General features: G+C 39.5%; 1 protein-coding gene across 1 annotated transcript; it reads right to left on the bottom strand.

Annotated features, from left to right (window-relative positions):
• Positions 1-1,007: 1,007 nt before the first annotated feature.
• LOC121021738 (microphthalmia-associated transcription factor-like) lies at positions 1,008-15,744 on the bottom strand. The gene is made up of 2 exons (XM_040462372.1): positions 14,990-15,744; positions 1,008-2,867 (listed from the first exon to the last, which is right to left on the bottom strand). Exons 1-2 carry the CDS (start codon positions 15,043-15,045, stop codon positions 2,537-2,539), a joined length of 387 nt encoding a protein of 128 aa, XP_040318306.1. The 5' UTR covers positions 15,046-15,744; the 3' UTR covers positions 1,008-2,536.
• Between the last annotated feature and the right edge of the window lie 1,147 nt (positions 15,745-16,891).

Here is a 16,891-nt window from a genome sequence, read left to right as displayed (position 1 = left end):
AGTTTGCATGTGTGATCTTCTATCAAGTTCTTGAAAACCAGTGGGAGATGAGGACATTTAACCAGCATTCTCTAGCACATGCTAGTACCTCTGACTGTACACATCTACCTAAATGAGAGGTAGGTATGTTCTGCTTTAGCAATTTAAATCTTTAAAAATTAAATGAAGAAGTGACTCAGGCTACTGTATGAAAAAATATTTGTTCGACATCATCTGTATCATAATGCACTCAATTACTATACTAGTACTCATTCCTTGAAAATGTATATTCATAGAAAAATGATCCAAGATTAAGCAAATTACGTTTTTACTAGTGACCATTTAAATTTACCAAATTATGCTTCCGATTTAAAAACCGTACAAGGGAAAAGAAAAAAAGATCACAGTCTCTCGCTTACCTTTCTATAGTAAATACTTCATAACAGTATTTTCATACATAAAAGTTCTGAAAATCTGTAAACTCTTTTTAAGGACCAAGTTCTTAAAGATCTTAAGCCATCCCTTACATGCTACTCTCCTCCAAAATATTATTTTAATTTCTCAGGATGTCATTTTATAGGAAATTACGTGTTTTTATTTGGTGTTTTATCGAAGGGTACTACCATTTGTCTAAATAGCTATCAAACCAGTCTGCGTTGCTATGCCAACTATACTTTTTTTTTATTTACATGACACACTTCGCTACTGTATAGACTGACGAAATCAAGAGTAAACTATGTTCAGCATGAAAGATAAATTTACCAATTGCTCCTTTGTAGATTAGTACTCCCGGTTCTAATAACGTCTGTGTGCTTTACTTTTGGACATTTTTCTGTAATAAGTAAATTGAAGGTTGTAGCTCAACTCACTGTTATCAGGACACAGCAACGTGTGAGGAAAAATGGGCATATTATTCAAACCATTCAGTCCAGATTTTAATGTTAAGCAATTCCAAAATAGCATTTTAAGGAATACAAACATTTAGGAATGATGTCCATTTTGAAGATGATGTGGAAATGGTATTTTAATGCATCTGCATGTGGGTGATTTCCACACCATCACATATAACTGCCTTAATAGAAGGTAGTGATTGCAATTCATATACTTTAATACAATATGAAACATTACCTTTGAATTGGACATAAATCACCTACTAGCACAAATCCACGTCACCTCTTCTAAAATTTATCCTTCAGATTGAAAAGTAGACTATTACAGTGAATAAAATAGACATATTTCTCCACATTTTATTATCACTTAATTCACAGAACTTTAAAAGGCACAGACAAAACTAATGTGATTCCTGTGAACACCAGACAACGTAGATCTTAAATTTATAAAAACTTAGCGATTACCAATTTTCACCCAAGCGGAACAGAGAGATGTAATATATAACCTATTTCTAAAAGAAAACCTGCCTTTATCGGGAGGTGGGGAGGATACAACATATCCATTATTTGTGGCAATATCCAGAACTTCAATCACATCAGAGTAATGGTTTATGCTAAACTGTTTGGATCTCTTTTGCCCTCGCAAAATTCCTGTTTTTTCATGAAAGAGCTTCATTATCTCATCACTACGTTTTAAAGGGGTCTTTGCAAATAAAAAACAATGACTTTCAATTTGTTTTTAAAGAATCTTTTCGTACTTCCTGGTAAGAATCATATACTGCTTCCAGTTATAACACATCATCTCTCTATTTACTTTAATTGTAAACTTTAAATAGCGGGAGATGTTTTTCTCCTGAGCACATGAATGAATGCAAAGACCAACAATGAATCACCAGTGTGTAAAGTTCACATTGCTTAATGAACAGTAACACTTGGGGTTCTTTACAATGAATCAATTAGGTGAATGGGTTAAAAAATTTTTCTTTTAAGTGAGGAAGTTCCCTCACTTTGCTTTTAGCTTTCCCTGCATCAGTCATATTTAAGAGGTGGAATGCTCATCTTTCAACAGGGAGGATGTCCCAGTGTGATGTGAAGGAACACATGTGTGAGATGGAATTCTATTCTCAGACTTGTTACAGTTTTCCCCAGTAATTAGGAAGCTATATGTCCCTGATAGAATGATGCTAACAAGCTCCTGCAGGTTCTACTCTAGCAAGAAATCAAAGGGGCCCCAAACAGACCACTTCAGTTAAAGGATTATGCATTTTGGTTATTAAAGTGAAGAAAGCTCTCCTACAGGTTTATCTCAGAAGGGACTTTCCCAAACGGTCAGATTCTATAGCCAGGATTACTTACTAAATAAAGAAGAAAATTAAAGAATGGCCGTGGAATGTTTGGAGGGAGGAAAAAAAAATACATAAGTTATTAGCAGAGATCCATTTCTGAAACTTTCCTAAAGAAAAATGGAAAGATAGCATTGCAACAGGCACCTGTCCCCACTGGCTGTTTCTCATAGAACATCAACACTCTTCCCCCACATAGGGAGGGCTACTACCTAAATCCCCGGTTACTTTCCGTCCTTCCTTTAAAATGCAAAGCCAGGTAGCATGAGTAGAGTTGGCCTTGACAGACAGCATGCAGAGGGGTCAAGAGGACCAAAAACACAGTCAGAGAAAGAAAACACCTAGGAAATGGAAAATGCTGCTCTCGAAGAGGGCTTGGCCCAACCAACAAGAGCGACACTCACGTACCTTGAGGACTTCCATCGGCACCTGGGTGGCAGAGGGAAGGGTGGTGGTGGGCACGCTGACGTTTATGGCCGGGGTCTGACTCACTGGCACTCTCTGTTGCATGAACTGGGCCGCCTGCAGCTTCTGCTGCTGCTCCCTGCGCTCCTGCATTTGCTCACGCATGAGTTGCTGGCGTAGCAAGATGCGTGATGTCATACTGGAGGAGCTTATCGGAGGCTTGGAGGCCCCAGGATGCTCCTCGGAACTGCTGTGGGAGAACCAAAAAGGGAAAGAAAAAAAAAAAGGCACAACATTTAGTTTCTTAACGAGACCTTTCGTTTGCATTTTGGGGGTATCCTAAATTGTGCCCAACTACGAAAATGATCCTGCGCGAAGATAAAATCAAGTTGCAGAAGGGTACTCCGCATAATTGAAAATCAAGAGGTGACAGGATTGAAGTCATTAGGAGTTGAATTAAAATAAGTCAGCTTGATTGCATCTAGGCATTTTTCTCATGCGGCTTAATTTTTTTTTTTTTTTAACATTTTATACCACATACTACTCATCACCACCAAATATAGCGCCGCCATATGAAGTGCCAAGAGGCACTGTGTCTTAATGGCACCCAGATTTCCACATGTAAAAATAAATCGCTTGATTTGCTTTTTCATAACTGAATCTCACCAAATACCTACTCCTACGCGCTATCTAAATTCCTTGAAGATGTCTAAGGTGTTTACTAACGGGGAATAATTTCAAGAATGGGTGAACTCTGTCATGGGGAAATTCTGCGAGGATATGGGAAGTAAAAACCATTGATGAAAGAAGCATTTGCACCAGAACGCTAACACCAGACTCCACTACAGGCCGGGGGGAAGGGGGCAGAGGACGAGCCGGTTTGACAACCCTATTCTCCATCTGGTTTTCTTTGTGCCGTCTTTTCTCCTGATTCATCTTGGCAAGCTCTCTCCTACATGTGTCTGCGAGTTCCCCATGCGGCCTACTTCTAATGGTTTGGGTGCTTGCTCTATCCAAAATTACAGAAAAAGCTTAAACACCAGTCCTATGTTAGAAAGAAAAGACTTCCTAATTTTCCTAAATATGGGTTGTGACTGCTTATCTTGCCAGCTCTATAGCATCAACAAGTTATTAAACCTCCCTCTGCCTTAGTTACCGTATCCGGAAAGGAGGGATAATAATAGTTTTTTACACACTTACTCATTTATCAAAGAGGGAGGTGTTTTTAAAACTTCTCTTACATCACTTACATTTTACGAGCCAACCTCTCAGGGATTTTGTGAGGATTAAATAATATAATACATAAAACAATACACAGAAATTGTCTAGCATAATGAGTGCCATGTAGTGCTGCCTCAATAAAGCTTTGTCATGGCTATTATTATCAGCTAGAATTTTCGGTTGTTTATTTCCAGCAATATAGCATTCTTAAAAAAAAAAAAAAGTCTCTGCTTAGGGCTAACAGTACAAAACCTTAGTACCTGGAAACAGGAAAAAAAGTGACATTTGAGAAAACAGTCACTCCCAAGGAAGTCCCTCTTCAAATGAAGCATGAGTAGTTTTAGCTTCCTTCCTTGAGTATAAATCCCAGTATTTTCTTTACCTTCCAACAAAAGGCAAAATAAAGCCTTCAAGCCATTGGCAGATCTTATGAACTCCTTAAAAGATAGGAACCTTTGGGGCGCCTGGGTGGCGCAGTCGGTTAAGCGTCCGACTTCAGCCAGGTCACGATCTCGCGGTCCGTGAGTTCGAGCCCCGCATCAGGCTCTGGGCTGATGGCTCGGAGCCTGGAGCCTGTTTCTGATTCTGTGTCTCCCTCTCTCTCTGCCCCTCCCCTGTCCATGCTCTGTCTCTCTCTGTCCCAAAAATAAATAAACGTTGGAAAAAAAAAAAAAAAAGATAGGAACCTCCAAACTCTGCACATGCTAACGGATGAAAAGATGTTTGTGCTTCTCCCTTGCACGGTTCCAGAAAGCTACGTAATAAAAACTACACTCACCACAGGAAATTAGTACAGGAAATCATAACAGGTTCATATAATGTAATACTATGCAGCCATTAAAAATGGTGAAGAAATAGATTTGTGACTGGAATAAAAACTACACAATATAACAAACTTACAGAAGGCAGCTACAAAAAAAGTATTCACAGTATGACCCAATTAAAAAAATATTCACTACCAGAAAAAGTGTACTGATCATTTTAGTCTGAGCCACTGCGGATATGTATTATTACAATCCTTTAAGAAAACCATACTGAGAAAAGCATGAGTAAAACAGTATTATAAAAAAGCTGTAATACTGTTCATAGAATATGACTCAAAAATGACATCCATGGACAATTTTCCTAAGAACACAATTCAAAACGTGGAAAACCTGACATCACAAAGCTATTGACAAATTGCAAAATATTTCGAACCACCTAAAATTTTGCCTGAATATGAGAGTGATTACTTTATCATTAAATTGTAAGGAGAGATACTGGTCAAAAGGCACCAACTTTGAGGAATAAGATCAAGTTCTAGGGATTCAATGTTCATCATGGCGGCTAGAATTAATAATACCATATTGTACACTTGGAATGTGGTGGAGGAGTAGATCTTAAGTATTCTCACGGCAAAAAAGGAAAATAAATAGCAACGATGTGATGGATATGTTAATTAGCTTGACTGTAATCATTTCACAACGTGTACATATACCAAGTCATCATGTTATGCCCCTCAAATGTATGCAATTTTTGTCAATTATGCTTCAGTAAAGTTGGGGGGAAAATAAAGCCATTTAAAATATTTAAGAGTAAAATAGGTTAAAAAACAATTATAATAGGTGAATATATATATATATATATATCACATACTACTATTTTTTAAGAAACTGTACAACTACAGAGCAAAGTGAAAAATGTATATAACAAGAACAAAAGTAGGAAATAAAAGTGTATTTATGTTTTAGTCTAAAATAAGTAAAGTGTGTTTATGTACACAAATACACATGCTTAGCGGGGATTGTATAAATGTCATCTTAGCTGCCAGATGGAAAGTGGAATTATAGATAAACTTCTTTCGTCCTTTTTTTTGTCCCCCCCCAAATTATAATAAAGCCGTAAGTCTTTTCAATGGCAGAATACGTGTCACTAATTTAAGAACAAGATGAACATGAACTAATCTGCAAACATGAAGGAATGACTTGAATAATCAAAGTCCCCCTTTGCCTAGAACAAAAGAGATGGGGTACATCGCAGACTGTATTTTGACAGTAGGAAGGGAAAGTGATGATGGTACCCAGGGCATTGGTTCTCTTGCATGTCTTGAGCATTCCAGAAGACTTAAACCCTTTTTCCTTCACAGTTTCCTACAGACGCACACAGATTGAACAACGTTAATATCCTGCTTATTATTTTAATATGATGCACTCAAGCACACAGAAAAAATACCTAGACGTTACCCAAAATAATATATTTAGCAGGTAAGGCTCTGGAAAAGTGCATAAAAAGCGAATGTATTTTCCCGCTTTTGAGTATGTGTTCAAAGCTCAAATGTAGTTTTTTGAACCAAGAAAAGAAGGGGGGAGTAGCTATTAAAAAATAAATAAATAAACGGTCTTACTATTCAAAGCCTGTCAGGTTAAAACATTCCCAGAGAGACTGATCCTTTTGATAAAAACAGGAGCAAACCTTTGTGCTGTAGCAAATGCAGCTGTGGAATAATCGCACTAATTAGCTGCTCAAGACAAGCCATTGGCTGTGATACTGGGGGAAAAATCCTTTCAATTAACAGTAAAGCATTCTTGAGACATCTTAAATTAAAATTACTAGTTATCAACCACGCTAAGACTCCAGACATTAAGCCCACAACAATATCATTTAAGGCATTTATAGAAATATCCTATCGGGGGAAAAATGTATATTTATACAGTATACCCATATAAATAAACTGAAACTCCAATAAAGAAAATGTAGCAGAGCTTGGCTAATTGAAATTATTTTAATAAATCTTCTCAAAAAAAATGCAAAAGGAAGACTGTAGTCACTTCACTGCACACACTCCCTGAGGGGTATTTCTACATTGTTTAAGATGACTCCCAGATCCTCAGCCTCTTAGAAGTAATTGAATCTGCAATCATCACCTTATAGACAAACAAAAATGAAGATATCTACCCCTCAAAAGGCTAGCAGGACAAATGAGCATCATGTTTTAAACTCAAAGTCGAAGTTTATGTGAGAACAATACGTGTGGCTACAAAACCTTTTTTTTTTTCAAAAGCTTATTTTTAAACCGAGGATCTGATGCTTAAGTCATTAGTGATAAACATGGAGAGTCATCCAAATGAATTTAATTTTAAAAGCTAACTGAGCTCATCCAAGGCCCATGAAGCTCAATCTGCACTAGATAATCCTAATTCCGTGAGTCTGATTCCTTTTAATCAGATTATGGAAAGGTCATTTATTCAACAACTAGTCACTGAGTGCTTCCTCTGTGCCAGGTGCCGGGAATATCTGGTTCTAATCTCACAGCATCTAAAGCCACGGTCACAAAATTCTTCTGAGATGCTCCAAAATTAAGTCAGCTATCCAGATTATCTGACTCTTAAAGAGTTCCACATGGGAAGGTGTTCTCTCTGTAAGAAATTACCCTTTTACAGCCAAATGAAGGAAAGGCAAACGCCTTTACCAGCATTTCCCCAAAGCACTGAAGCTAGACGCACAACTTCCCCGAGAGCTGTGAATTTCTCAATAGTGATTCAAGCAGGAAGGCCATCAACCGGACACAAGTTCTAGTCATTGCTGAGCAGTCTGATCTTTAATGAGCCATTCAACCTCTCTGATCCTCTCCAAACCCCACCTCCTTAATGCCCGGCAGTGACTGAGGGAGCTAAGTAAGGTAAATTCGGAAACACAGCAGCTGTAAGACGCCAGGCAGCCACACCTGTCACCAGAGTGCCCCGCCCGCCCTCCATGGGTGAATTTGTATTTTAACTTCAAAGCCTCCTCCTTCTCTGAGATGGTACAGGTATGTGGGCATGTGCTCCGAGTATCCTGTCTATTCCTAAATCCAAACAGTGAATTCCACTGCTCCCATCAACCACTTAAATATATCAGAAATTCCATGAAATCCAGTCCCCTGCCATCCACACGACATCTGCCCAACCACCCCTCATCTTTGACGGTGATGCCAATATCCCTTTACTAGACCTTTTGAGTCAGTTTGGTCGCCCTCTCATGGTCACCCAAGGCAGGAAAGTGGTTGTCAGTTGAAACTTAGTCTCTGGGCTGAAGGAGCTAATACACTTTTTTCTTCATTTCTTCTCTTCAGTTCCTCAGGCCGAGGAACTGTTCCACTGAGAGGACTCGGTTCCACCGAGGACTCTCCACCGAGAGTCTAGTTCCACCACTTACTAACTTGTGACCGTGGCCAAGTTACTCAATCTCTTTGAGCTTCAGTTTTCCTTATTTATAAGGACTGCGTAATGCATCTGCCTATCAACATTGTCATGAGGATCAAAATCTGTAACAGATGTAAAAAAAAACCAAAACAAAAACCCACAATGGCACAGAGTCCAGTAAACTGGAACAGAGTTCAAAAATTAGTAGTAAAAGAAATGCTAAACCATAAACATGCTTCTTTTTTGATGCCAAGAAGCAATTTTGTACAAGTCCACACGCAAGTTTGGACCACAGCGGATCTGTCGCTTAAGATTTAGGGAATCCCCATTTAATGCAGAGAATGTGACAAAGTTTTGCAGGAGTGGAGGGAGATTCTTAATCCTGCAATTCTCTCATGAAATATCAAGTAAAAAATCCTAGCATTTTTCTCCAGGGAAAATTAATCTTCATGATAATCATTAAGTCGATAGAGCTCAAAGCCTAGCATCAGCCTGCACTGGAGTATAATATAATTATGTCCAGAAAAGCACAAGGACTGAGGGTCAAATACACACTGGAGACATGGGAAGGCACAACACAGGTGAGAAAGCCATGTCATAGACAGGTTAAGCCACAGGAGTTTCCAAATCCAAGAGTGACTGCCACAAACTTAGCTGAGGTCTGTGTCCCAGTCTCCCACCCTGGACATTCTGAGTTCAGGTAAGGTGAAATAAGCTTGTCTGTAAAAATGTTGCAGCTGAATCCAATGCCTAGCCATGCTCAAGGAGTTTAGTAGGGACTGAAACTCACATCTCTGATTCTTCCACAAGAACACTGTCTTCCACATCTGAGGAAACTCACATCCCGTCCACATCTCCATCAAGCCTTCCAAGAGCTCCAAAGAGTCTTTATCACACTGATTTCAACATGTGGAATGGAATGAAATGGGGACTAGAGGCTCTAAAACCAAACAAATAAAAAACATCTCTCCAGTCATGCCAATGGATCTTCATGGTTACAACACAACTACTTTATCATAAGAAAAAGGAACCAGCAGGCTGAATTTACAGAAACTTCCCCTCAAACCAGTTTGTTCTGTCAGCAAAAGGAAATTCTGAAGAATCTTCTACCAGTGCCTCCAAGTGCACAAATCACTGAAATGAGAGTTGGCAAATGGATCTATGTCTTCAAATGACAGTCTGTGTATCCGATATTTCCGGATGATCAGCCCTTCCATTATCTTCACCTTCCCATTCCTTCTTAAGTAATCACTTTGTAAATGTAAGGAGCACCAGTAAGAAAAGGCATTGTTACTTGTACTGAAAACATCTAAGACTATATTTATATGGATTATAATCCACGTAAATGTGAAAGTACCAGATTTCACAGCTCGGCTTCAAGAATTGAGATCTTCTGAACTTCCGTCATGATCAACTCTGGGTTTTAGTGGTCAAGAAAAAAAATGACAGCCTGCCAAAATTTTTCTGGTAACGTTACCGGCTCAAACAGTACACACTACAGGTTTCTGGCACAGAGTAAAGAAAAAGGATTGCAAAGTACAGCTTGTCTTTCTCCTCTCCTTTTCTTCCCCAAATATTTGGACGTTTTCCAAGGGACAGGTTCTGCCAGGAGTGAGGAAGATCACGGTGCCCTAAGTGGATGGTACTCCTGTCCTTTGAAGTTCTGTACCTTTCATTGTACCAAAGGAAGAAAACATTCTAAAAAGTAAGAACCACACCAAACATAGAAATTAAAATCTGAAATCTCTACTTCTCAAAAACACCTAGAGTCCAGTTCATTGGTAAAAACTGAAGACTCTCTGCCTCTATTCCGGATTAATAGTCTTTTTTTTTTTTTTTTTTTTTTAGTTTATTTATTTATTTTGAGAGAGAAACAGTGGAGGGGCAGAGAGGGAGGCAGAGAGAGAATCCCAAGCTTCATGCTCAGCACAGAGCCCAACACGACGCTCAGTCCCATGAACCATGAGACCATGGCGTGAGCCGAAATAAGGGGTCAGACACCTAACCAATTGAGCCACCCAGGAGCCCCGGGATTAATAATTTTAAACTGGTATCAGCAAGAATAATCTCAGCAACTGATTAGATCAAAATTAAAGAGAACCCTAATAAGACCCCCAGTCTATCAATATTCTTCAAAAGAGGATACAAAATATGATATCTTGGGGCTCAGGAAGAAAAGATGAGTACATTTCTTTATAGGGGTGCCTGGATGGCTCAGTCAGTTAAGTGTTCGACTTTGGCTCAGGTCATGATCTCACAGTTCAGGGGTTCAAGTCCCGCATCATGCTCTGTGCTGACAGCTCAGAGCCTGCTTCAGAGTCTGTGTCTCCCTCTCTCTCTGCCCCTCCCCTACTCACAATCTCTCTCCGAAAAATAATAAACGTTAAAAAATTTTTTTTAAAGAACGTTTCTTTACATAAAAATTTTATCCTTCACTTTTATTTTCTCTTTTTGTACATGTTGTACAATGTAATACATATACCATTACAATATGGCACATGTAAATAATGTAATATAGTTATAATGTAAATAATGTGTTTAACATATAAACATTATTGACATGTTTATAATTTATAAATAAAATAAAAATATGTTGCAAGCCCTTGCCTGAAAAAAAAATTCTTTAAATAGGAAGGATTACCAAAAATGTTTAAGAGACTTCAGTAATACATGACCAGTGTTCTTCCAGGCAATTTCATCATCAGATTTTTTTTAAGTTGGTTATTTTCACCACTCGCAGAGTTTCTCACTTCAGTACACTCTGTAACTAAGGAGAATGTCAACTCTTACTAAACGATATTTTCAACCAGGGATACGAGGATGCCATTTCCTCATTTTATGACCACAACTGTTCTCCATCTTCCACAGATGCCACTACGGGCTGGCATACTCTTAGCCCTCAATTCCCTACAGGAAAGTGCCTCTGAGAGCCAGGCCGTCAAAAGGTACGAAACCTATAAAGTTAAGATGCTGCACACTGAAGCTCTCTGTCTTTCATATCAAGCTCCCTTCCACTAGGCCACACTCTACAATTCTTGCTTACTCTGTCCAACTGTGGAATCCCATTCACGCCTAGCTGCCATGTTTTAAAATGCTCTGAACAACTCATCCCCTGTAAGGTGCAAATAATTGAGATGGCATGACATGACACTCCACCTGCAGTATTTTAAAAGGAAGAACTTTCTTTATGCATGCCTAGGACATACCTTCCCAACATGGGAAGTCTGCAATACTGTGTGGAAATCCAGACCAAAGGACAAGTGATGGCCTCCTGAGCAGCCCAGCATCTTGCCCCACTTCTTTGGTGACGCACCCTGATTTCATCTTGAAGGACCAGCCTCCTCACTTTCAGTTCATGAGGTTATAACGCTGCTGCTGACTCCAGGTATAGAAACACAACCCAGGATTGGCCAATCAGCATATCCATCACATGGGCCTGTGCTCCAAAGTGGTCCAGCAAGAGTCAGTCCTATGCTTTGGACTATAACTACTGGGGTAAAAGAACTCTCTTTATGCAAAGATTTGGAAAGATGGTGGGATGTAAGTCTGGAAGTTCCTGGACCAACTGAAAAGGAAGTCACACTAGTTGAAACAGTAATGTGGCCTGAAGGAAGAAAGGACAGAGAAGAAGGAAATGCAAAGAAGGAGCCAGCATTGGATGACGCTGAGCAAATGAATCGAATGACCTGTGAAACCCCGAAAACCCTGAACATCGGATACTCGTTTGCAAAGACCAACCTCCATTTGTGATTAAGCCCAGTTTGATGTGCCCTGCAGTACCACAGCTGGTGTTTGTGACATTTAGGAAATATCAGTCATTCTGGAAAAAATAAAGTTTTGGCCTAAAAGCTATAACTCAAACAATCCAATATCCATTTTCCTATTTTCTCCTCGTTTTAGCTGGTACAGTGCCATTCACCACATTACCCAGCTTTCCAGGAACTTGGTTAGTTTAGCTTCACGTCTAAGTTCTGCCATCATGTCTCCTAGACTTTGGCTGTAATTGTTGGAGGTCCAGCAGTCACTCTGAACTGCAAAGATGAGGCCCAGACTTAAGAATGGAGCTGAGGGGCGCCTGGGTGGCTCAGTCGGTTAAGCGGCCGACTTCAGCTCAGGTCATGATCTCACGGTCCATGAGTTCAAGCCCCGCGTCGGGCTCTGTGCTGACTGCTCAGAGCCTGGAGCCTGTTTCAGATTCTGTGTCTCCCTCTCTCTGACCCTCCCCCATTCATGCTCTGTCTCTCTCTGTCTCAAAAATAAATAAACGTTAAAAAAAAAGATTAAAAAAAAAAAAAAAGAATGGAGCTGAAATGTGCATAGTCCTTCATGACCCGGTCTCCATGAGGACAGGATTTTTGTTTTATGTTTTATTCACATATAGATTCCCTAGCACCCAGAAGAATCCTTGGCACACAGTAGGATCAAATAAATGCCTGTTTAGTGAATAAATGTGGTGGCTCCATCCTAACAAATACTCCACCTCTTAAAATCAGATAATATTAGAATCTTAGTGTCAGAAGACCTTTTAGTCAAACCATTTGCTTGAATCATCCAGTGACAGAGAATATATTTTTCCCAAGAGCTCTGGAGTCCTACTGCATTTCCTTAATTCTAAGCCAAACTTTCCTTCTACATTTTCAGATTTCTCAAGTCAGAACAGATCCTATAATTGATGTATATATTTTGTAGATCTCTTGCCCCAAATAGCTGCCTTATAATTATTATCAATAGTGAACTGGATACAAGGAAATACATTTGAAAGTCAAATACTGTGGCACTAGACTACGTATGTCCCCCCTCAAAAGCTCAAATGAGGAAAGGCTGGAGTAATTCAGAAGTCTGTGCGTTGCGGAAAACCACTCCGTAAAAAGGCAGAGGAGGAAATATCAATTCATTCAGTATCTTAAATGAAAATCCATAAAACATAACAGAAAAGAGCAGAAGTCCTGGAGCCAGCATACCTAAGGGTGAAAATGTGGCTCTATCATGTCTCAGTTACAGGACATGGGCAGGATTTTTCTCCTGTCCAAACCTCAATTTTCTCATCTGCAAAATGGAAGGAGAAAGCAGTACCTTAGGTAGAGAGCAATTATGAGAATCAAATGTGTTAATATGGGTTAGAGTGGTGGCCAGCACACCACGTGGGCCATAAGTACAAGTTACACTATTCTATGTTTTAATTCTTAATTTGGTATCCTCAGCATCTTCTTAAAATCTCAAAACTAGTAAAAACTGACAAGTTATTTTCTAGGAAGCCAAAACTCTTAGAATGTTGCCTTCTGCTACAGTGTTCTTTTGCTTTCCTAGAGGAAAATACAAAAGAAACAATTCACAACATGTGCCCTCCCTAAAAGAACAGGCACAAAGAAGTTAATAGGCAACAGCTCAGTGAACAGTTTTGTCAAAGATGTGTGCTAAGAATTTCATTCTGAGAGTTTAGAAGGGAAGCATGCTCCTATGGTGAGTATTTTCTTTAACCAGAAAAAGAAATTCAAAATCAATTAAGCAAAAGCAGTTGTACGAATTAATTTTGGTGTAAATTCAAGGGTGACATCATCACTGTCCTTAGGCTGCATCAGAATGGTATGTTTTATCCTTTCATGTCATCTGTTAATTTGCATTAAATTAATATTAAAAAAATTAGTAAGTTACAGAGTACATTCTTGTGGGGTATGAATCACAAAGAGCAGACATCATCTCCCTAACTATTATCTGCTTTGCAAGGAAGAAATTTATAACATTTCTAGCATAATGACATTTTAAATACATAATTAATATACATAAACTTTGTCCATAAAATGCTCATTTTTTGCAAAGAAATAAGTCATTAAACTGTTTTTATGACCTACAGAATGAAAAATACAAGTGAAAGCAAACTCAATACAGCAAAAATCACGCAAAAAAAAATAGAAATCATTTTAAAAGCTACTATAAGAAATTCTAAAGATGTACCTACTAAACACAATGAACTCTAACTGCACTTCAATTTGTGGGGATTCATTTTTTAAGAATCAAATTCTAAAAATAGTTCTGCTGCATTTAGTATTTTTCCACTATTCTTGTCGTCTTTAAACACACCTTCACAAGCTGCTGAACATAATGCTTTTCTGACTTAATCACAACCTCTCTCATGACCCAGGAACGTTCAGTAAATAATTATTAAGCTCCAAAGGTGGCTTTTGCATAAGTTGATTTGCTTGAATGCCTATTCACTTAGGGACACAGCTTTTAGTATTGTTTTCAAATCTTATCATCTAACATTGAAAGTAAATGTTAAAGGGGGGTGGGGGGGGCGCTATCATCTACTTAGTCTTTCTCTTTTTTAGTATTTGTTTGAAACTGCCCATTTCAAATTTGTTCTACACTTATACACGCCAGGCAGATGACTCTGATGTTTGGATGTTTTGTTTTCCTCTCAAAGAGAAAAAGAAATCAATATACAGAAATGCAAACGAGATGTTTATAAATGCAACTGCTACTGTTCCACAGTAAGGTTTAAAAAAAAAAAAAGGAGAAAGCAAAAAATCCAAAGGGTTTGCAATAAGGCAATTTTGACAAATGCTACTGCTAGGGACGCTCATTTTCCTGAAGAAAATCCTTTTTTATTCATGACAAAGCTGAGCTGCAACCTACCCCATAATCATAAATCAAGCTCTGTTCTCGGATTGTTCAAGCGGTCATTTTTTTTTTTTTTTTTGGCATTACTAATTGAAGACCGACATTCAATTTTAAACAAGACAAAGCTAATGGGCCAGCATTTCCACCACCCCCCACCCCCCCAACAAATTAGTTGTTATCCTTGCCCTGGCCGCATATTAGAGGCTACAGCTGAAGCTGATTAAAGCCACAGTAACAAAGTAACAGTTCCAGTATTTTTAACTCCCAATAAAACCTTCCTGTTCTCTAGCCTCCCCCTTAAAAAAAAAAAAAAAAAAAAAATCGCTCCTGTTAAGTGGTCCCGGGATTATTTCCAGAATAAAACTTCACTTACAGATATAAGCTTTCAAAGGAGCAAGGCATGAACATCTGAACTCTAAGCGCCTCCATCTTTTTTCCTTTAAGGTGCTCTTCAAGCCCTTGGCGAAGAGTGAAAGTCAAAGTTAGTTCTGGCACTGGCTGTGTCACTAGGGGTGGCTCCTGATAAGGCCCTGGAAACTCCAATCCAAACACAGCTCGTGCTAGAACGGTGCCTGGTGTCTGTCTTCAACAGCAGACCTGTTTAATCCAGTACCTACTGTACCTGCAGGACAAAAATGCTGCCTCACACTGCTGAAGGGGCGATGCAAGGACCCAGGCAGGCCAACACTTCACCCAGCAGCCAGGCGAGCACCTCAGGATGCTCTCTCTTAGCCTTCCAGATTGCAGGTACCGGCTGAGGTTTGCAGCGGCTGCGCGTTAGTTAGTGGAGAACTTGAAAGGGAGGTAATTTCACATCCCGGGGAATTTTTAACACTTAACGGAGTCTCAGAATTTAGGAGGGCTGTAGGATTGCTTGCGTCCCTTCTCAGTTTGAGAGATCTCGGGCATTTTTGGAACTGGATCTGATAATCGCACATGCTCTCCTACTGGCAGGCTAGAGATCCAGACAGACTTCCTCACCCTCAGACCCCAAGCGGATGAGGGTTGTCCCTACCAAGTCCTGGTGGGAGCCAAACACAAGCTGCTTCTAATTGTGGACACCATCTTTTAGGACATACACATCTTCAGGCCATATATCTGTGTATTCTTAGACTGTCACCCAATTAATTCTGGAAGCATTGGTGTACAAGAAGAAATAAAAATAACAACACGCGTTCTCAAAAGACGTTCTTAAAATTCCAACATGACAACATCAATATTACCAAATATGAATGGAAATCCTACAGACTCAGCACACCAGAGGGCTGGAGAGTTATGAAAATATGTATGTTTCTCTCCACACACCATTCAAAGGTCAGAACGAAGACATGTGACACCAGTTAGCTGTGTGCCCTGGGCAAGTTACTTCACCTCTCTGTGCCTAAGAGTTTATCTCCAAAGTAAATGATGGGAAAACAATGCATTCTCTACAAGCCATAATCAAGCGTGAATTCCATGATGTAATGAAATTATCTTTGTTTTCACCTCCCTTTAATAATAGGAAAGCTCTAGTCAGGAGTCTCAGGCAGGCTATTGCTAGTTCTTTTTATTCTTTGCTCATTTGTTCATTCATTCACTCTTTTATTTAATAAATATTTAGGGGACACCTACTACGTCCCAGGCACTGTGTAAACTCTTGGAGTTTATGGGCTAGTGGGACACACATATTAAATAATCACACTGTCAGATAATGCTACATGTAATAACTTCTACAGGGAGCTGGAAAGGCTTAAAATGTAAGGGTCAGAAAAGACTTCTCTTGGGCAGGGACCTCTGTGCTGAGATCTCAGTAGGGGTAGCCTCTCGGGGGGAAGGAGAGCGTGGAAGAAGAGTCTTCTGAGCAGTGGTAATAATATATACGTGCAAGAATCCTGAGGTGGGAATTACAAGAATGATCCACTATAGTTGGGAGGACAGAGAGGGAGGGAAAAGCATGGTGTCCATGAAACCAAAGCAATGACCTGGGCCAGACCACATGGGATCTGATAGGACAGGGAGAAGGAGTTGATTTTGATCCAAGATGAACAGGAAACCACGGAGAGACTATATGCAGAGGAGCAAAGGGCTCAGATTTGAGTTTTAGAAAGTTCCCTCTAGCTGCTATGTTGAGACTCAGCTAAAAGAGAGCCAAGATTGGCTACTGAAATGGTCCTAGTAGGACATGATGATAGTTCATGGGGGATGAGAGAGCACCGAGGGTAGAAAGGGTGAAGAGAAGTTCAGAATAGTGAACAGAGTACTGACAAAACTAAAGACCAATAAAAAGACTTGGGGT

This window comes from Herpailurus yagouaroundi, unplaced genomic scaffold (assembly GCF_014898765.1).
Source record: "Herpailurus yagouaroundi ecotype Mexico unplaced genomic scaffold, PumYag 311, whole genome shotgun sequence".
Lineage (NCBI taxonomy): Eukaryota > Metazoa > Chordata > Mammalia > Carnivora > Felidae > Herpailurus > Herpailurus yagouaroundi.
Note: the sequence above shows the minus strand (reverse complement) of the source record. Positions and strands in the feature narration are given on the sequence as shown.

Excerpts from the sequence above, each read along its gene's own strand:
- LOC121021738 (XM_040462372.1), bottom strand. The coding sequence starts at position 15,045 with ATGGAGGCGCTTAGAGTTCAGATGTTCATGCCTTGCTCCTTTGAAAGC. Across the intron at positions 2,868-14,989 it reads TCCTTTGAAAGCTTATATCT|CAGTTCCGAGGAGCATCCTG; the intron begins GTAAGTGAAGTT and ends GTTCTCCCACAG.